Source organism: Thalassophryne amazonica, chromosome 5 (genome assembly GCF_902500255.1).
Source record: "Thalassophryne amazonica chromosome 5, fThaAma1.1, whole genome shotgun sequence".
Lineage (NCBI taxonomy): Eukaryota > Metazoa > Chordata > Actinopteri > Batrachoidiformes > Batrachoididae > Thalassophryne > Thalassophryne amazonica.
In genome coordinates this window covers 21324074-21346386 of record NC_047107.1, presented here as the reverse complement: position 1 = coordinate 21346386, position 22313 = coordinate 21324074, and the positions used below count along the sequence as shown (strand labels likewise).

At 37.1% G+C, this 22313-nt stretch overlaps 1 protein-coding gene and 1 long non-coding RNA gene across 2 annotated transcripts in view; one reads left to right on the top strand and one right to left on the bottom strand.

Annotated features, from left to right (window-relative positions):
- The window catches only part of LOC117510162, a 20620-nt gene extending 954 nt beyond the window's left edge, over positions 1-19666 (bottom strand). The window contains exons 1-3 of the long non-coding RNA XR_004560636.1: positions 19653-19666; positions 18683-18687; positions 10339-10344 (exon numbers count right to left, since the gene is read on the bottom strand). This is a non-coding gene — a long non-coding RNA (uncharacterized LOC117510162). The remainder of the gene's footprint in view (positions 1-10338; positions 10345-18682; positions 18688-19652) is intronic.
- Positions 13683-22313, top strand: part of lmx1bb (LIM homeobox transcription factor 1, beta b) — a 169761-nt gene continuing 161130 nt past the window's right edge. Inside the window, exons 1-3 of the mRNA XM_034169774.1 lie at positions 13683-13762; positions 13962-14084; positions 14409-14595. Coding sequence (XP_034025665.1) covers positions 14015-14084; positions 14409-14595 — 257 coding nt within the window. The 5' untranslated portion in view covers positions 13683-13762; positions 13962-14014. The remainder of the gene's footprint in view (positions 13763-13961; positions 14085-14408; positions 14596-22313) is intronic.

Below are 22313 nucleotides of genomic sequence, written 5' to 3'. Positions count from 1 at the left end.
GTTTTGCCAAATCACCCTAGTCACCCTTTCTTGACTTCAATGAAAATAAATACTTGTTTTATAAAAAGTAAAATAAAGACCTCTTTCTTGACCTCATATTTAACTGTTGACAGCACTGTAACAGTAAAACGTGCAATTTCTAACCTACATTGTTTATAAATATAACTATTAAATTATTTCTAACATTTTTCTAACATTTAAATTCTCTCTAAACATTTTACTTGTTGAAATTATTAATATTTTAAGTAGTATTAGTAGTTGTAGTAAAAAAATGGCTTCAAAAGTGGATCTTTAATCTAGGGGTGTTGTGGGGGGACACATCCCTGCCCCACGCCTCCATTCCATCTGTGTTCGCCCCTGCTTTGGCGTTTGAGCACAAAGACTGGATAACATTTATTTATGCAGAAAACATGACCAGGTTTACAGGTAAGAAAGTTTTATTGAGTTTTCACATCATGTGGTCCTCAGAAAGAGAGTTTAGGTGCATTTGAGTGGAAAATAGTGTTACTAGTTGTTGACGCGTTGCAGAGGATCAGCTGTTTTTAGCAGCAGATACGGAGCGGCTTGGAGAAAAAAAGCATAAAAATGTCTTTGTAAAGCTCAGTGCAGCTGTGCTGTTGTCACTGCGCTTTAAGAGGTGAGGACGAGTCGTAGCTGTTGCAGAAAACCGCGGATGAAAAGCTCACAGCTCGCTTAAAGTGGGCAGTTCAGTCGAACCCCGACCTCCTGCCCACGGACCAAGTTTAATGCTGCTATCAACCCACAATGTAAAAATAATAGTAACGCACAGTGACTTGGAGAAGTAACTTTAATCTGATTACTGATTTGGAAAGATTAACGCGTTAGATTACTCGTAACTAAAAAAAGTGGTTAGAGTAAAGTAACGCGTTACCGGCATCACTGTGTATATATATATATATAAAATCCAATGCAATGAGTCAGTTTTTTTTTTTTTTAGTGTATTACTCAAACGAACGACTCATTGGATGAACTCAATTCACTTATGGGTAGGATTTCCATCTAATAATTATCTGTAGTCACAACTCAAATAAAACACATCCATGCAAGATAATACATATATATTATACACATATATCATCCACACACACACACATATGTGCTGCCATGCAAGGCGCACCCCACTGTGCGCCTTGCATGGCAGCAGCCTCACATTGGGGGGAATGTGAGGCATTATTGTAAAGCGCTTTGAGCATCTGATGCAGATGGAAAAGTGCTATATAAATGCAGTCCCTTTATTTACCATTTATATATATATATATATATATATATATATATATATATATATATATATATATATATATATATATATATATATATATATATATATATATATATTAGATGGAAATCCTGCTCATAAATGAACTGAATTCATCCAATGCATCTGTTTTTTGAGTGATACCTTCTTCACTTATTTCTGTGTCCTTGCATACGTTGCTGCCTGTGCATCTGATCCTTTGACCACATGGAGCCCAAAGTCTTGCGAGCTCATCTTGTTCATTCAGCAGACACAGAATTTATGTATTCCCACATGAGAAGTGACCAGCCGCGGCTTGTTGATAATGGTGCACATCCTAAAATCGTCCTCCTGCTCGCTTACTTTTTTTTAGTTTGAGGAAACATTATTTTTGCGTAGGCAAATCCGCTGAATAACATGATCATCCGACGAAAGCCACTGCAAATCTCGCTCCAGTGCTCAGGAGCTCTTGCTAACGATGAAAACAGTCACACGTGTAACAACAAACGCCATGTGGAGATATCAGGTTATTTGCGAACATCAGCTTTGTTGTATACTTTGACCTGTTTTTGCAAATGATCTGTTCAACACCCATTTTACCTCTCGAGAGGAGGTTTTTGCAGAAATCTTTAAGGCTTGTCAGACACATGACATAGCGGTTAGACTTTGAAATAGCGCTGCAGTAACTTGTTCCTCATGTGTCCGACCAGTTTGAAATGAGGAATTGTTTTGCATTTAACAAAAAAGAAATCCCCATATTCACTGCATGAAAAGATTGTGTTATTGTGGGTTTTCCAATCTTTCATCTGTTGCCATCTGTGGTTTTATTGTTTTCACGGTAATCGCCAATAAAAATAGCTTTGACAATATTTTTTTTTTAGTCATTGTTATTGTAGAACACACTGAGACTTGACTCACTTTAGACTTTCAACTTTCACGTTAGTGATAAATTTACAACATTCTGTCTGAAAAATATTCTGTTCTGTATCAAATATGTTATATTAATTGTTTTTGTGTTGATTTTTCTAACCCGTTATTACAATTTGTAGGCAGGGGTGGTGGCTAAGTGGTTAGTGCTAATATTAAAATCACAGCATATGTGCATATTCACAAGAAACAATATTTAAAAAAGCTTTGTAAATTAAATTTCCTTAAAATATTGTTTAAACTTATCAAATGATCATTTTTAATTACTCAGCTCAAATAAACACTTTTAGCACATGTATGTTTAACACTCAGTTACACTTTGTTTCTTTAACACACACACATCTCACTTATTATATCAGCTATATGTCATCTTAAACAATTTTTTACTACTTCCTGTGATTTAATAATTTACACCTTAATACAAATTAATACAATCAGGATATTTTACTGCCTGCAAATTGATGAACAGTGTTTGACTGTGTGGGTTGTTGTTGTCATTGTTATTGTTGTTGTTTTTGTTGTTCCTGCTATTTATTTTTATGTTTTTTGTTCATTTTGCATTTGATTTAGTGTGTGTGTGTTACATACACACTCTTTATATGGAAGTACAAGTAAGAAGTGCTGAGTATATAATAATAATAATAATAATAATAATAATAATAATAATAATAATAATAATAATAATAATAATAATAATAATAATGAAAGCAAATTATCACTCAATATAATTTCACTTTTTCAATTTTCACATTTTTTTTATGAGTCTACATTGCATGATTATTTCCCCCTTTGCAGAGATTAACGAACCATAGTTACATTAAAAGGTCCTTTGTTTCAGTGAAAGAGTTGTTTATTTTTTTAAATTGTTTGCAGATATGTTCAAAATTTGCATCCAAACAAAACAACTTTAGATCGTTAGCAAAGGAAATACATTAAACACACTGGAAATCTTAGATACATAGCTTATATTTAAAAAAAACAACAACAAAGGAGCCAAGATTCAGCCATGAGGCCCACCATACAAAGAAGAAAAACAAGATGAATAAAAAAGCAATCAAGTCATACTGTTGCAATAACAAGAAGTATGGTAGTTTCTAATACAAACTTAGAGATTTACAGTAACAACAAAACAACAAGTCACACACCTAGTATTTCCAGAATAAATAACAATCAAAATAATTTGTGTTAACTCCTTAACGCCTGATTTTATATAGCTGTAGGTATATAAAAAAAAGTTTTGTATGTGTTTTTGCCTTTAAGTAGATGGTAAATAATGTTGAGATTATTAATTTCACTTTTGCACAAAAAATAAATAGTAATTTTGGTATTTTGGTAATGACTTTATGTTATAATGTTGTAATAATAATAACGGTATGTTGCAAATTTGCGACAACAGGCATACTGGTCAATTTGGTATGTTGCATATTTGAGTCAAATATTGTAGCATATATGCGACAATATGCGTTAAGGGGTTAAGAGTAAAAATATGAGCCAAACCATAAGGATCAGATGATCTTTGGTTCGATTCCCTTTGAGACAGGCAACTCACAAAGAGCAACATCCTGAATCCTCAGTGTACAGTTGAGCGCCTTGGATGGCAGCACCCTGACATGGTCTGCGTGTGTGTGTGTGAGAGAGAGAGAGAGAGAGAGAGAGAGAGAGAGAGAGAGAGAGAGAGAGAGAGAGAGAGAGAGAGAGAGAGAGAGAGAGAGAGAGAGAGAGAGAGAGAGAAAGAGGCATAACTGCAAAGTACTAAGTGCCTGCATCAGATGGAAAAAAAAAAAACTTACAGAAATGCAGACCACTTACATAAAAATAAAACCTTAAATGAAACCTGAAATTATTATTATACATTATTGTACACACACACACACACACACACATATATATATATATATATATATATAATGTGAAACTTATCCCTTCTTGATTGTAGCCTAAAATATAATAAAACAAAATTCAGTTGTTGCCCTCTCCATCTCCTCATATGGTATAAAGAAAAGAAAAGAAAAAAACAAACATTTTTTTATTAATAAATAATAAAGAATTAGAGAAAATGGCACAATATTTGGTTTGAGAATCATTCAAAGTCTGGCATTTTCCATGGTAAAAGCGTTATGTGATTAATCGATTAACAAAATAGTTAAATATTTACTTGTCACTTTACTATTCTCTTAATCATTGTAAGACCGACTCATTTTATTCAAACATTCATGCAGAATAACTGATGTTGCATTATTATAATTGTATTTGTATTGAGGAGACACAGTGGGTTAGTGCTTAGCACTGTTGCCTCACTGCAAGAAGGTCGTGGGATCACTTCCTACCTGGCCCTTCCTGTGTAGAGTCTGCATGTTCTCCCCGTGTTCATGTGGGGTCGCTCCAGCTTCCTCCTACTTCTAAAAGACATGCAGGTTAGTTGAATTAGTGACTCTAAACTGACCGTAGCTGTGCATGTGAATGTGTTAGTGTGTCTATATGTGGTCCTGTGATAGACAGGCGTCCTGTCCATGGTGCACACTGTGTCTCCTGGGATAGGCCCCAGCACAGCCCCCCCTCCCCAGCCCGTGACCCTTGACTGGGGTAAGCAGGCTAGAAAATGAATGGATGCAATGTCTATATTTATCCAGCAGGGGGAAATGTTGTAATACAGAAGGTGAGTCTGAGCGCAACCTGAGACAGGAAGCAGGACAAAACACTACATCAGGGTCACAACTTCATCCCCATTACTGCTAAACACGACAGGTTTTTTGGTTTTTTTTTTCAGCTGTGGAGGAATTAGTTTTTTTTTTTTTCTTTCAGCTGTGGAGGAATGAAGATGTTTTCCTGCTAAAATCAGAATACATGTATGTCATTTGTCTCAAAAGTCACACTTGTTTCATTGCTGAAGCTTTAATAAATGGTTCTCTCTTTACACTTGTTTTCAAATGTTTCACTTTAGTTTTGAAGAGTTCTTAATAGAACCAAACAGTATACAGTTAAAAAAAGAAAAAAAATCAACAGACAAAAAGTACATCAACTGCAAAAATATGAAACATGAATGAAAATGTTTTGTCCAAAAAAGCACTTTTTTTTTTTTTTTTTTTTTTTTTGGCTGCACTGAACAGAAAATGTTGCTTTGCGGAATTTATTTCATTGACATTGACATGCAGCAAACAATCAGCCAAACACCACTGGCTGGGAGAATATCCACTCATTATTTGGCAATACCCGATGATTCAGTCCAATGTTACTACTATTAAAAAAAAAAAAAAAAAAAAAACACAGAACAAACAGTAATACGATATACGTATATGTGATTTAAACAAGTCAGTCCCCAATGGGTCCCAGAACTGAAACCCGCAGAACCCCTCATAATAATAATAATAATAATAATAATAATAATAATAATAATAAAACACAAGAATAGTTCATCAGATGATGAACAAAAACACAAACACAGTAAAACGAAGCCAAACACACTCTTTGTACATCAGACATTTATGACGTAGCTATATTAATTACTTGTTATTTACTTTTTGATTTTGCATTTCTTTATCTATTTATTTTTATATTTATGATATCAGATATATGACGTTTTACCTCTCATATTATATTCGTTTTATACGTCATACAGCCATAATCACTCATAAAACGGAACATCATAAACAATGGCAAAAGTTAGAATCATTTCACCAGATTTAGATTTTTTAAAACGTCCACCCACTGACAGGTCAACCAAAGGAATAGCAAACGTTTCATTTGACTTAAAAAAGAAACAAACCGTAATCGATCTATCTATATAACATGGATTTACCTTTTATGTTAAAATTGATATACATTTACGACCTTAAATATAAAGACCTATTGACTCAGTGTGTTTGTGTGTAATTTATTATTTATTTATTATGTCGTATCATCTCTTTTTGGTCGATTGTATTTACACATACTTTTTTTTTTTTCTTTTGGCTTTACTTGTCAGTTTTTGGATTTATAATGTGTCCGTTAGTTGCTGTTGCACAGTGACGTTTCAGGCCATCTGTCAGGAACTCAATTTGTCAGTGAAAAAAAAAAAAAAACAGTTGAATCCAATAAATCATAACACAAACAAATCTATAGGCTGACATTGTTGTATTAGACTTTATCTGAATCCTCAAAGGGTTGGGATTATCCGGATCTGTCTTTTTTTCTTCTTTGCCGGTAAGATAAAGACACTCCGTAGAGAAACATAAAATTAAAGGAGGACAGGAAATGCATATTTTATACAATTACATTTGCATGTCCATTTAAGCAGAATCAATGAAATACTCGCATGTAATTAAAAAAATTCCAATGTTGCGTCACTTGAAATTACATTTAAAACTGAAACAAGGTTTGTGGTTATATATTTGTTAGTATTATTTACGCTTCTGGTGCTGAAATAAAGGTTCGTCTTGCATATTAAAACTGACCACCACTAGCATAAATTTCAGATGTTTTGTCACAGTGTGTTGACGTCCAGATTTTCAACAAACTGGTCCACGATCAGACGCTCAGATTTCAGAGATTAGTGCGCAAAGTCCGCATCGTGAGAAGAAAAAAAAATAAAGATTTCATTTGATCTTAACAACTATCACCGAGACGCGAAAATCACTCGTTTAATCCGAAGACAAAGTGATTTTTTTTCAGGGTCTGTTGTGTCCTGAGTTTCTCCTTGGAGAGTTTCAGATATTCTTTAATTTTTTACTTTTTTTTTGTTTTCCAAACTGAAAGTTATCATTTTAAAGAGCTCTATTATGTCGCAACGCCGCTGGTTGTGCACATATTCCGAGTGTAAGATTAATAAGTGTATTGATTATAAGATACGGGTTCACACAGGAATAATTGTTCTAAATTATCTTTCATTCTAAAATATGCAAAAATGCACATAACGTTAAGTATACAGTATTAACATAAGTAAAAGCCTAATTATAAAAAAAAAATATGTAAAGTCAATTAACTTTGAAATGGAACTGAACAAAAATGCCGAATATTTTTATTTGATGTTTTGCACTTTTTAAACTTTTCAGATGAGTGGATCGTTTATTAACGTGGCTAATTTTTTTGAACAACGAATCGAACATTCGTTTACTTTTAATATATCCGATATTTTGGCCTACTTTTACATAAGAGACCATTTCCCAGAATCCAACGCGGCATATTCAAATTAATTATTTAATGTGAACAACAACAAAAAAACTACACCAATTAAATCGACATGTTTTGACATTTTGTATCTTAAAAAAAGCAGATAAGAGAAGTTGACGTTATTTTTCACATATACGAATGCACAACAAAAATAATTTACATGAATTAATTTTAATAATTAGCATGACCACAATGTGAAATAAATTACCAAATCGTAATGTTAACATCTTAGAACAGACTAAGGATTTGCGCAATTTGGATCATGCGTCTGCATTCAGAAATGGCGCATTTTATTTTATTTTATTTTATTAAAGAGTTTTGTTCGAATCTTACGTCCAGCATGAAACGTGCACTGATGCATTCTAATGGTTTCTTACCTTTCCGCTGCATGCAACAGTTGTGTTTGCTTTAAAGTAAATTGCTTAAGTTTGTGGCGCGGTGCTTTGTGTGCAGCACACCTGCTGCCTGAGGGAGGCCTCGTCCTGTGCAGCCTCATTAAAACACCGCAGACTGAAGCTGGCACTCTGATTTATTGAATGCATGTTTGATGGGCCCTGAATGAGCGGGGACGGGGGGTGCAAGGGGGGTGGGGGGCAGGAGCCGTGCCTCATATGTTTTTCAAATCTATTGATTATTGTATTGACAGAACTCGAATCATTAAGGAGAGATAATCCAATACAGCCTGACTAGAAAACACAAGCTGAGGGAGGATGACGTCATTCTGCAAGGGGCAAAAAAAGAGAAAAAAAAAATCACAGCTCACAGTGTGCAGCTTTAATTCGAAGGTAATTACATCTAAATCAGGTGAAGACTGGATGAACTGCAGCACTTTCCATGCGTGATCCTCCCATTTTTAAGGGACCAAAACTAATTGGACAATTGGCTGCTGAGCTGTCTCACAGCCAGATGTGTGTTATCCCCTCATTATTTCACTGACAAACCATCTGAGTTCACTTAAATCAATAAAGAAATGTAGAGCAGGCCGTGAGTGACAACGCAAGAATTCTATTTAGGTCTTATAAGAAGATCCAGAGCAATTTCTGCCTGTTGCTTCATCAGTCACACCTCTATAAAGACAAAACGTTAAAAACCTTCTGGCAAACTCTAAGATAGATTTCATGATTTCCTTTTACCTACAATTCATGCACCAATTACTCAAATTAAGAGCTAACAAAATTATGATTACATGGCCAAATGTTTCCAGACCCAACTGTACTTCTATTCAGAGTGTGTTTTGGAAGGACATTTTCAGTCTCTTAATCATTTCATGTTAGATAGCACTGCTTTGTTATCAACCGTTCCACAGGGTTCACTTCTCGGACCATATTAGATTTCTTTTCACATGCTGCTTCTCGTGTATAATGGTCAGCTGATTATTTTCTGCACTTGACTGCATTTAGAAACAAACACCAGACTGACAGAAGGTGAAGTCAGAGATTGCTGCCTGGTTACACAGCATTCTTCAGAGGTCATTATCATTCACTTTTCATGCATAGGCCTACTACCTTTTCTTTGAGTAAATATATATATATTTTTAAATCTTATTTATGCCAATTATGTCTAATTGTTTTTCCACTTCAGTCCCAAGGAGGTTCACATCTTATTACTTTGAATGAGGCTTGATTGTAGTGAAAGTGTATAATTGGATGGATGGCAGATGGATCCATGTATAAATAAAAAATATTTTAAACCAGTAGTGACAGCTGAATATGCAGTAGCCATTCTTAAACCTGGGCATTCATAACCATCAAAGTAGTGGAGGTCCACCTCAAAACAAAGCAGGCAAACATAAATGGGGCTAAAAATGTAAACAGATGGGTCCAAAACGTAACACAAACATGCACATCTTCAACCACTGATCCAAGATCAGGTCATGGGGTGCTGGAATATATATATATATATATATATATATATATATATATATATATATATATATATATATATATATATATATATATATATATACACTCAACAAAAATATAAACGAAACACTTTTGGTTTTGCTCCCATTTTGTATGAGATGAACTCAAAGATCTAAAACTTTTTCCACATACACAATATCACCATTTCCATCAAATATTGTTCACAAACCAGTCGAAATCTGTGATAGTGAGCACTTCTCCTTTGCTGAGATAATCCATCCCACCTCACAGGCGTGCCATATCAAGATGCTGATTAGACACCATGATTAGTGCACAGGTGTGCCTTAGACTGCCCACAATAAAAGGCCACTCTGAAAGGTGCAGTTTTATCACACAGCACAATGCCACAGATGTCGCAAGATTTGAGGGAGCGTGCAATTGGCATGCTGACAGCAGGAATATCAATCAGAGCTGTTGCTCGTGTATTGAATGTTCATTTCTCTACCATAAGCCGTCTCCAAAGGCGTTTCAGAGAATTTGGCAGTACATCCAACCAGCCTCACAACCACAGACCACGTGTAACCACACCAGCCCAGGACCTCCACATCCAGCATGTTCACCTCCAAGATCGTCTGAGACCAGCCACTTGGACAGTTGCTGAAACAATCGGTTTGCATAACCAAAGAATTTCTGCACAAACTGTCAGAAACCGTCTCAGGGAAGCTCATCTGCATGCTTGTCGTCCTCATCGGGGTCTCGACCTGACTCCAGTTCATCGTCGTAACCGACTTGAGTGGGCAAATGCTCACATTCTCTGGCGTTTGGCACGTTGGAGAGGTGTTCTCTTCACGGATGAATCCCGGTTCACACTGTTCAGGGCAGATGGCAGACAGCGTGTGTGGCGTCGTGTGGGTGAGCGGTTTTCTGATGTCAATGTTGTGGATCGAGTGGCCCATGGTGGCGGGGGGTTATGGTATGGGCAGGCGTCTGTTATGGACGAAGAACACAGGTGCATTTTATTGATGGCATTTTGAATGCACAGAGATACCGTGACGAGATCCTGAGGCCCATTGTTGTGCCATACATCCAAGAACATCACCTCATGTTGCAGCAGGATAATGCACGGCCCCATGTTGCAAGGATCTGTACACAATTCTTGGAAGCTGAAAATATCCCAGTTCTTGCATGGCCGGCATACTCACCGAACATGTCACCCATTGAGCATGTTTAGGATGCTCTGGACCGGCATATACGACAGCGTGTACCAGTTCCTGCCAATATCCAGCAACTTCGCACAGCCATTGAAGAGGAGTGGACCAACGTTCCACAGGCCACAATTGACAACCTGATCAACTCTATGCGAAGGAGATGTGTTGCACTGCATGAGGCAAATGGTGGTCACACTAGATCAGGGGTAGGCAACCTGTTCCAGAAAGAGCCATGAGGGTGCAGGTTTTCTTTGCAGCCACTGACTCCACCAGGTGATTTCACTGATTAACTGATTCCATCTGCTCAAAGTGATATTAATCAGTAAAATCATCTGGTGGAGTCAGTGGCTGCAAAGAAAACCTGCACCCTCATGGCTCTTTCTGGAACAGGTTGCCTACCCCTGCACTAGATACTGACTGGTATCCCCCCCAATAAAACAAAACTGCACCTTTCAGAGTGGCCTTTTATTGTGGACAGTCTAAGGCACACCTGTGCACTAATCATGGTGTCTAATCAGCATCTTGATATGGCACACCTGAGAGGTGGGATGGATTATCTCAGCAAAGGAGAAGTGCTCACTATCACAGATTTAGACTGGTTTGTGAACAATATTTGAGGGAAATGGTGATATTGTGTATGTGGAAAAAGTTTTAGATCTTTGAGTTCATCTCATACAAAATGGGAGCAAAACCAAAAGTGTTGCATTTATATTTTTGTTGAGTGTATAACAATCTATGGTTGTTAGTAATGTAATGTCTGAAAGTAATCATGGGATTTGAAGCCCTCTCACATTAGCCAAAGCAAGGGGGCCAGTGGAACTGTAGGTTGGTTGGCCCATGAGCTCCCATTTGAATGTTTTTTTTTTTTTTGGGGGGGGGGGGGGGGGGGGGGGTCAACTTTTCCTAATGTTTTAACAATTTATGTCATTTTGAGAATTAAACCAAGTTTTACCTGCTCACAAAAACATTAAGGCAATTATGATAGATAGATAGATAGATAGATAGATAGATAGATAGATAGATAGATAGATAGATAGATAGATAGATAGATAGATAGATAGATAGATAGATAGATAGATAGATAGATAGATAGATAGATAGATAGATAGATAGATAGATAGATAGATAGATAGATAGATAGATAGATAGATAGATAGATAGATAGATAGATAGATAGATAGATAGATAGATAGATAGATAGATAGATAGATAGATAGATAGATAGATAGATAGATAGATAGATAGATAGATAGATAGATAGATAGATAGATAGATAGATAGATAGATAGATAGATAGATAGATAGACAGACAGACAGACAGACAGACAGACAGACAGACAGATAGGTGACCTAAACCCATCAGGAATCCATATTTGGGATTTGACACAAGTTTTGCACCGGATGTCCTCCCTGGTGCACCTGCGGCTTTACATGGAGAAGCACATTCACAGCTCTCTGGTGTTCCTAAACAATCTGCAGCCAAGTACTAATCAGGAGGACCTCCTCTGCTTAACGGCTGAGATTTGTCGGGATCAGGTGTGCACAGAGCAGCATGGCTGCTGTTACTGTAGACAAAACACTTTTCATGATTCGCCGACTGGCCGACAGAGGGCGACACTAACAGCCATAGTCCTAAATGTTTTCAGACTGAGCGACAGGTCTTTGATGCCTCACAAAGACATCAAAAACAAAGCGTGCAGCCTTACGATTTGACACTATACAGTGATTTTACATGATCTAAGAAATGTACTTGATTACTTTCTAAGAAACTAGAACCAAATAAACAACATCGGATATTTAATTAAATGTTTTAATGGAAATTGTATTATAATAATTATTATTATTATTAAAGGCTGTATGTGTTATATCTATATGTATTGTACATTTATCATTGGTTGTATATATATATATATATATATATATATATATATATATATATATATGTAGCAGCAGTAATTTGTGACATATTAAAAAGCCTAATACACTCTGATAAAGGAAACATGATTTAAATTCGATTGCACATATTTAAATCATGTAAATCCAACAAACTGAACTCCACCTGTAACATTATCTATCTATCTATCTATCTATCTATCTATCTATCTATCTATCTATCTATCTATCTATCTATCTATCTATCTATCTATCTATCTATCTATCTATCTATCTATCTATCTATCTATCTATCTATCTATCTATCTATCTATCTATCTATCTATCTATCTATCTATCTATCTATCTATCTATCTATCTATCTATGCATGCTTTGGCTGCAGGTTTTTCATAGTTCCAGTAGTATTTAAAATATTGCTGGTACAGTAGGACAGGGAGCAGCAGCATTACAGACTTTATATGCTCAGAAATAATCATAATATCATGTGAGACATCTCCGCAGGGCGCACAGTCACAGTCCTGTCATGGCGTTAGGGTTAGGCGTTTTATTTATTTTTATTTTGTTATATATATATATATATATATATATATATATATATATATATATATATATATATATATATATATATATACGTTTTTATATGGATTTTGTAGTTGGAGTCATTTGTCTGATTAATAAATCAACTGATCATTTGAAGACAAACTAAGACCCAAAAATACAGAACAAAAGCAATAATAAAAATAATAAAAGTTTTTTTAATTTGATTTGATTTTTTTCTGTGCGTGCATGTGTGTGTGTGTGTGTGTGCGTGCGTGCACGCATGCTGCTGGCTGGGGCTTCTTGCGGCCGTTATCACCGCTGATCACCAGGTGCATCAGAAGCTTTTCCTGGAAACAATACACAAAAGAGCATGTGATGCTCCAGCACACATAGACAGCCCTGTCTGTGTCATCCCCCTTTACGCAAGAAAATAAATAAATCAACTAATTACATTTACAATTTAAGGTCGATATTCAGCGTCTTAAACGAGAAAGCAAACTAATAAATGATTAAATAAAATTCAAATACTGTCTAAACTAAATGACTTTTTTAATGTGGTTATTACGCACATTATTTTAAACGATTTTATTTCAAAAAAGAAAGAAAGGGCTGTGCAGAATCAGAACGGTTCTCTTTTTTGCGCTGCCACTGCGCGCACAGCGCTGCGCTCCAATCGCATCCAAATGGTAGTGAATAGAGGGTGAAAAAAAGTGCAGCCGTGCGTGTAGTCAGCAGTGGGAGGATCCACCCGCTTCAATCTCGATCTCAGACTTTTTGCAGCAGCGACAGGAACACAAACCGGCCGTCTGTGAACTTCCAAAGAGTTTGTGTCGGGACATCGCGCGCTGCTATTTTTTGGATTTCCCCTTTTTTCTTCTTTCATCACAGCGACACACTGCAGCGTCAGGACGCCAAAGCTGAAGAATAACAGGTGACAGCCCACACTTTTTGTCGTTGCTTTCCATTTCACGCTGTTTTGTGTGTCATTGTTGCGCATCCAAGGCGCATTTTTTTTCTGTGTTTTTCACTAGTCCTGCTGTCGCACGGAGCTCCACAGGTTCAAAGCTCCGCGCATTTACGCGTTTCCTGTCCGGTCTGACCGTCTTTCTTGTTGGATATTACCGCAACAGGTCTGCTGTCAGTGGAGCGCCTCTCTGCCGGAACACAGTGCGAGACGTGCGTCATGCTGGACGGCATAAAAATCGAAGATCATCCCCTGCGATCGGGACAGGCCACGCTGGGCGTCATGCTCGGTGAGTGTTTTAAACCTCGGCGCCGGCCAGTGCGCGCAAGACACAAATCACAGCGCGCAGCCATGCGGCGTTTGGAAACGGCAAAAGTCACATTGAAACGTGCATAATGACGACTTAAAGCCGTGTACAAAAAAGAATTAAGCACTCATGCTGACAGATGAAATACACAAATCTGCAGATTTAGGTTTTACTGAATGTGGAAAAACACATACATAAAATAAAAATGCTTAAAATCGAAGCAGTATGTGTTTTTTTATGACGAGCCCAGGTTTTTTATTTTACTTTATTCCCTGCTTTTATCCAGACTTCAATTTGTTTTTTCAGGGACAGAATGTCACCATCCGGCTGTGTGCGAAGGATGCCAGCGTCCCATCTCCGACCGCTTCTTGATGCGGGTCAACGATTCGTCGTGGCATGAAGAGTGTTTGCAGTGTACCGTGTGTCAACAGCCTCTCACCACCAGCTGTTACTTCAGAGAAAGGAAACTTTACTGCAAGCACGACTACCAACAGTAAGCACATTTCTGCGGATCTCTGCCTTTCTTTTTGCGGCTTCTTTTATGCTTTTGCGCACAAAAAGCCACTGGTTGGCCTGCAGGGCCGATTCTTTTTTTTTTTTTTTAATGACGCATAACACGCCACGATTCTATCACTATATTTAATCAAATGTTTAAAAAAAAAACACAAAAATCTGATATAAATTCATTTTATTATTTGTTCGACAAAGCGGTTGTTCTGATTTATTCTAGGAAATTCCTGAAATCAGAATTAATCAGAGCTTTTTACTTGTGCACAAAAATATTTTATTTGCAGAGAAAATTTAAAAATAAAATCACATATTAATTATTGTCCTCGATAGTTCCACAGTCACATTGGAAAATGTTACATTTCTAATACAATCAGGTGACAGAATGTGCGCTTTTTACGCAGATCTGTGCCGTGTTTTTTCTGATTGCTTTATGGTAATTTTTCTTTGAAACATCTTGTTTATGAAAATGAAAAAAACAATGGTGGAGGTCTTAGTTTTGGGTTAGTGTATTATTTTGTATTTTCATGAATTATTTCACTCTAAATAAAACACTGTTTTAATGAAAAATAATCCGCGCTTTGTATATTAATTTAACTGCACATGCCCGTGAATTTAAACACATCAGAGATGAATTATTAAGGGGAGGTGGGGAATGAACGCTTCAACGCGAATTATGCGCATAACGCACGGGCGTATGATGCATTAATCATATTAATGACGTGTTTTAAATATAAAATTGAGATAAACCGTCAATAAAATAATGTAAAGCAAAAGTAAAATAAGCAAAATAAACCAATTTTGCTTGAATGTGAATAATTGCAAATCCAGTAAAAAAAAAAAGTATAATGAAAAAAGTAAGGGTCATTAATTTGATTATTTCTGCACAAAATACTCCTCGTAATAAGAGTATGCTTTTTTTGCTTTTTGGTAACTAATCTTTAATTTTAAGTGCTTGTGATAGCATGCAATTTCAAATTAATTGCATGAAAAACACTCCAGCACCACACTGATTAGCCATGAAAGTAAACAGTAAATATAAATCATAAATGACTGTGTAAAAGCAGCAGAATACACTCAGGCTGTTTAAGTGGGAGAATCCTGCTGGTAGCTCTTTGGACTGTGAGGGCCCCGGGATGCCCCGGGGTACCCCGTGTTTCTCTTTGCATGAGCACTTTTCATGCTTGTCACTAAATTTTCAGCTTTTTGTGCTTGGCCTTTTTAACAGTTCTACTTGGATTACTGGCACATTATGACGCTCTGTTAGATACCTTGCAACCAACAAAGAGTTACATCTATTGCCGTGTGTGCCATTCATCCAGCTTTGTGACAGCAGTGCAGTCTGCTGATAACAATGGAAAATTCATAGCGGTAACTATGGGAAACCGGAGTCTCGGTGTGAGACGATCCTGCAAGGGGACAGGTCTGTCGGGGTTAGAAATTTGTTTTGTGTGTGTGACGAGAGAAAATCTTTGTTTCCATCTGTGTTTCATAGCTTTTGCACATGAGCATTTCTGCCTCTTTTATTGCCACCTTTGCTATTTTGAATATTGCCGGCTTATGCGGCGACATTGTTTTCTATCTCCTCTTTTTTGCTTTCCTCCCATTCCTTTCCAAACTCAAAGCTACCTGTGGGATTCCTCCATCTCCAAACTATCCCTCTTTTTGTTTATTCCATCTGCATTGATGAGATAGTTAGAAATGTAATTGGCACCTTTTTGACTTTTATGACACCCATTTAAGATGCATTTGTCAGCCCACAAACTGCTTTGTGCTCCTCGTCTTACAGGGGTCTACGTGCCTAATTACATTCCAGCAGCAACTGATTCATGCCCCGTAATCAGCTCTCACTACCTATAATAAATCAAGGAATTGGCAAGCAGTCTTTTTTCACACCTTTGGAACAGGTCTAAGTGCAGACGGGGGAAAACAATTGTGTACTATGTTATTAAAACTCCCACCAACACTGTTCAACACATCCTGCTCCATATAGTGCAATTATATAGTAACAAGATTGGATTTTATTAGGCTTCATCCCATATGTTTTCCTCTCTTTATGTCATGCAGCCAACCGTGTTTATCATCTCTGAATTTATTGTGGATGACTGGATATTTTTTTTTTTGCACACTTGCATCCAAGAGTTGGGAGAAACGGTGTGCAGGAATATTTTGCAGTGGAGAAATCAATGCGGCCTGTTGCGAGAACATCGGAGCGGCACGCTCGGAGAAAGAAAAGTCAAATCGGCAAAGGCGTGACTCAGACAGGAACCGTTCAAACAAGACAGGCGGTATGTGAAAAAGCAGATTGGAATTACACCACCCTGAGAGAGTGTGTTGTGTCCCGGTGCTTGGAGGTCAATTATGCATCATTAGAAAGGAGGAGATCAGAGGAGCCTTTTGGGAGCCGTGTAATAAGGTGATCACTTCACCCCAAATGTTGGACGACACCCCTGCCTGTTAGAAAATAGCACACCCTACAAATATTGCATTATTACTATTTAGCCTCCATTCAGAAACAAAGTTAATGCAGCTGCAAATTTGCATTTGTAATCACAGTGTCATTTAAACACATTCTGTATTTGTTGGTTCATTTAGTTGAGTGAAAATTGATTTCATTTAGTGGAAACAAAAAAGATGACATCATGCCATGTTTAAAAAAAAATAATCTGGGCCAATCAGCAGGAGCAGGAGAAAAAGGTTATACCATCACCCATGTTTTTGTTTTTTGCCTAAACTGAAAAAAAGGTGGATTTTTTTTATTATTGATCAAATTGGACAGATTTGGCTTTATTGTAATTCCCTCTGCATTGCTCGACAATTTTTTTCTTTTGATTTTTTTTTTTTTTTTTTGCATTTTTGCTTTATGGCGTCACAAACATTTTATGGGGTGGTGGTGGGGGGGGGGGGGGGGGGTCAGACTTCTCAAAGCCTTTCACTGTCTGCCGGTGGATGTAATAAGCATTGGTGGAATAAGCGCTCTTCTCGTTAATCCAGCATGCTTCCCAGTATGCACTGCAAAATGAAAACATATTTATTTATTTATTTTTATTAGACGGTGAACGTCAGGGTTAATCAGACGCACAGCTCGGTTGACTTGTTTTCTGCTGATGCATAATACTTTGGGTTCCACAGTGAATTTTTGTTTTCATGCTCTATAAAGTTTTACAGTCTGTGCAGCAAAATGTTATTTTGGAATGTTTCACTTGAAACTTACCCATACATATCAGCATCTTTTTTTTTTCCAAATTAAGTATGTCATGTGTTGTAAACAGAATTAAATTCAGGTTACGGTGGGGTACTGTGAGTAGTAGGAAGACAGAGCAGTGATGAAGCCATAAAACTGGAGCTCCCAGAACCTGTCTCGCCTCCCGTGGATGTTGGACGATCCCCCGGTGTGCTGAGAGCTGCTTTTTAGAACTGTTTGGAGTGCCCTCCTGTGAAATTGTTGTTTTTTAATTAGCTGTGCTTGGGACGCTGGATAGATGCTGACGGCTGGGTTTCTGTTAGCTCGCTGAGTGTGTTGGACACTCCTGTGTGGCCCGGCACTTTGGAAACATTCATACCAAAAAAAAAAGGATGTCAACCCCATGCACTTAATTAAAGGCCGACCTTGTGTTCTGCTGAAGTCACCCAGAAAAGAAAGGAAGAAAAAAAAAAAAAACTCTTAAAATTCTACCTAAAATGGATAAAATGTGTGCGTTAACCGCTGCTCTTAAATAAAATCTAATGTTAGAAACACTAAAGCCGGGTGATATTGCTTCAGCTTGCTGGGATTTTTAGTGCTCGGTGAGGAACGGGGCCAGTTTCGGCCCCGTTCCTCTGTAAGGAAGTATTGGGTTTTATGTCAACATGGCTTGGCCTGTCCCAGCAGCAGACTAGGACGCATCATCTGTCATCTCACGGTTTGCTAACTGTTTCCACCCAACACATTTAGAGCCATTAAGGGCCTGTTGGACTGGAATTTATTTGCATCGCTTGCTACACGTCAGTATCTGTTTTCTTTCTTTCTGGTTCCCAGAAACAGCTTTTTTGGTGTTATAAATATTTGGTTTATATACATCAGATTACATGACCATTTCTACATATGAATTTATGTGCTGTTATACATTTTGCATTGACTATGTACAAAGATTCCACATCATATTTATATATTTTTTCTTACATATTGTGTAAAATAGTTGCATCACCACAGGTTATTTCAATATATAACAGTAATTTTATTTTCAGCAGGACCTCCCAAGAGAAGTACAGACAAGACAAAACAGAAAGTTGAACACCGACCAGAATGCAAACCAAACCATAAAACAAGAGCAAACCAGCAAACATCTAATTAAAGATTCTGTTCTTTATAAACTTTCCCAAATTACGCAGATCTACAGCATTTTCATTCTAAAGCGACCTGCGGAATTAACCAGGACTTTACTTAATCCTTTAATATTGTTCAGTCATCTTATTTCTAGCCACCACAAATCTAGGTCAAATAAAGTGATGGAGCTCCTGAAGAACATAAAGCATGATCTTATGTGATTGTATGTGTTTCTATTATAATTTTGACTGCTGTAACTCAATTTAATTTTTTTGTTGTTGTAACTTTCAAAACCAATATTGTTTATAATTGTCACACTAATAATACAAATTCATCAGCTGTAAGAGATTTTACTATTCACATAAGATTTGCTTCATAAATAAGATTCCACAGTTTTCAATAGCACCTTTGACAATGCCAGTCCACCATGATTTAAAATACTGTACAATTCACTCAAAAAACTGACTCATTCCATTGGATTTGCGTCTAATAAATATGTGTAGATCCAACTAAATTAAATTAAATGGTTTTGTATGGATGTGCTTTTTTAAAGTTGGGGCTACATATACTTATTAGATGAAATCCTGCACATAATTGAACTGAGTTCATCCAATGAGTCATTTTTAAGCGAATTTCATAAATATTTTAAACACAATATATATTTTTTCACTACTAATTACTGAATTGTTCTCATTTTGATCCCCATATCTAATTAATATCTTCTAGAATAAGTAGACAATGGAGTTGGTAGCAATCTTGTTCACATGCACATTAGACAGTTCTCTCAACCCCACATTCCACTTCCATGGAGAGGTTTTTTTTTTTTTTTATAAGCTTAGAGGTCATGCTGAGTATCAGCAGGTAACCTCAGTTTATGAACTCTGGTATAAGTGGCAAACACTGATCTGTCACCAACTAAACATGTTCTGCAATCGTTTTAGCAAAACAACTGGAATAAGTAAGTGATACATAGATATTGGAAAATGACCTTGTATTTAGTTTCAGCCAAAACGACTTCAATTCTAAATATTTCCTAACTTTTCAACGTGAAAGGAATACCTATCTATCAACAGCTGTGCACAAATGTTTACATACACTTGCAGATTTTTTTTTTTTTTTTGCCCATTTTTTTCAGAGAATACAAATGATAACACAAAAACATTTTTTTTTCACTCATGGTTAGTGGCTGCGTGAAGTCATTTATTGTCAAAGAATTGCTTTTACTCTTTTTAAATCATAATGACAACAGAAACTAACCAAATGACCTTGACCAAAAGTGTACATACCCTGGTGATTTTGGCTTGATAATGTGCACACAAGTTGACACAAACACATTTGAAAGGCTACAAAAGGTAACATCACCATCATCATCATCATCATCATCCTCCCCTCTTTGGAGAGTTTGCTCCTTAGGGTGCGTCTACTATTTGCAGTAGGCACTGAAAGTTTGTTCTGTCCATCATCTTTCCCGTCAACTGCAGGGCATCCATCCCCAGCATTCTCTCGAACTTGGTCCAACTCGGGGAATGTTCATCAAATAATATTTGTTTCCTAATATCGCCATTGTGCATCCTGCAGACGTGCAGCAGGTATTTTAATTAAGCAAAAGGACTTGATTGATGTAGTTCTGGTAATATGGTGCAGGTCCACATTCACAAATTTAAACTTCCACTGCCTGGTTCTCCTTGTTCACATTCCCAACTCCATCATCCCTCTGTTGTTTTTACCTTCCCTTTACCATCTTCCTCAGAAAACCATTTCAAACAACCTCGACCTTTGCAACTTCTTTCGCAGTCAAGTGCCAGGTCTGAACACTATACAAGAGTCGTGATCTCACACATGTAGTGGCTTATGATGAAAGGTACACCCTTCCTACTGTGAAGCACAAAGGTGGATCACTGAAATTTTGGGGATGTGTGAGCTACAAAGGCACAAGAAATTTGGTCAAAATTGATGGCAGGATTAATGCAGCATGTTGTCAGAAAATATTGGAAGGAAATTTGCACTCATCAGCCAAGAAGCTGCGCATGAGATGTACTTGGACATTCCAGCATTACAACAATCCAAAACACAAGGCCACATCCACCTCTTACTGGCTACAGCAGAATAAAACAAAGGTTCTGGAGTGGCCATCTCAGTCTCCTGACATCAATATCAATGAGCCACTTTGGGGAGATCTCAAATATGCAGTTCATACAAGACAGCCCAGGAATTTACAGGAACTGGAGGCTTTTTGCCAAGAAGAATGGGCAGCTTTATCATCAGAGTAAATAAAGAGCCTTGTCTGCAGCTACCACAAAATAATCCAAGCTGTCATTGATGTTAAAGGGAGCAATACACTGTATTGTAAACTTTTGATCAGGGTCATTTGGGTAGTTTCTGTTGTCATTATGATTTATAAAGAGAAGCATATTTCTTTGACAAAAATGGCTTCACACAACTACTAACCATGAGTGAAAAAAGTTTTTTTGTTTTATCATTCATATTTTCTGATAAATTACCAAAAATGTAAACTATAGACAGATAGATAGATAGTATCATCAGCATAAAATAAAATATAGAATCAGTGATGCACAATAATTCTATGCCACTGTTTGTTGAGAATATAATTTGAAAGTATCTTGAGACCTTTATCACAGTGCTTCCCAATGTTGTTTGAGATTTGTACCCTAAAGTGTGCTCAGCTCTGAAATATCACATCACACATGCAACTGTGATTTTGTTTACATAAAATCTTCTTCACTTCTGTACCGTATATGTCATGGAAATGACTTTATGATTGAAATATCCTGAGGCAGTGATCCAAATGTATTCAGAAATTGGATTTTAATAAGTCATTTTTTTGTGAGTTAATATATAGATATTATATAGAGTGTTGTGCAAACGATTTTAGGCACACTGACCGACAATCAATCCATCATCCATCCATCCATCCATCCATCCATCCATCCATCCATCCATCCATCCATCCATCCATCCATCCATCCATCCATCCATCCATCCATCCATCCATCCATCCATCTTCTATGTCTGCTGGAGGCTGGAGCCTTCCCCAGCAGTCACAGGGTGTGAGGTAGGGTACACCCTGGCCAGGACACCAGTCTGTGGCAAGGCCACATATAGACAAACAAACACATCCACAGTCACATGTCCACCTATGGACAATTTAAAGTTTCCAGTTCACCTTAACCTGCATGTCTTTTGATGTGGGAGGAAGCCGGAGCACCCAGAGGGAACCCAAGCAGGCATGGGGAGAACATGCAAGCTCCACACAGAAAAGGCCACAGGCAGGAATCGATCCCATGACCTTCTTGCTGTGAGGCAACAATTCTAACCACTAAGTCACCGTGTTGCTACTGACTGACTAAAATGTTAAAAAAAAAAGAAGAAGAAAAAAA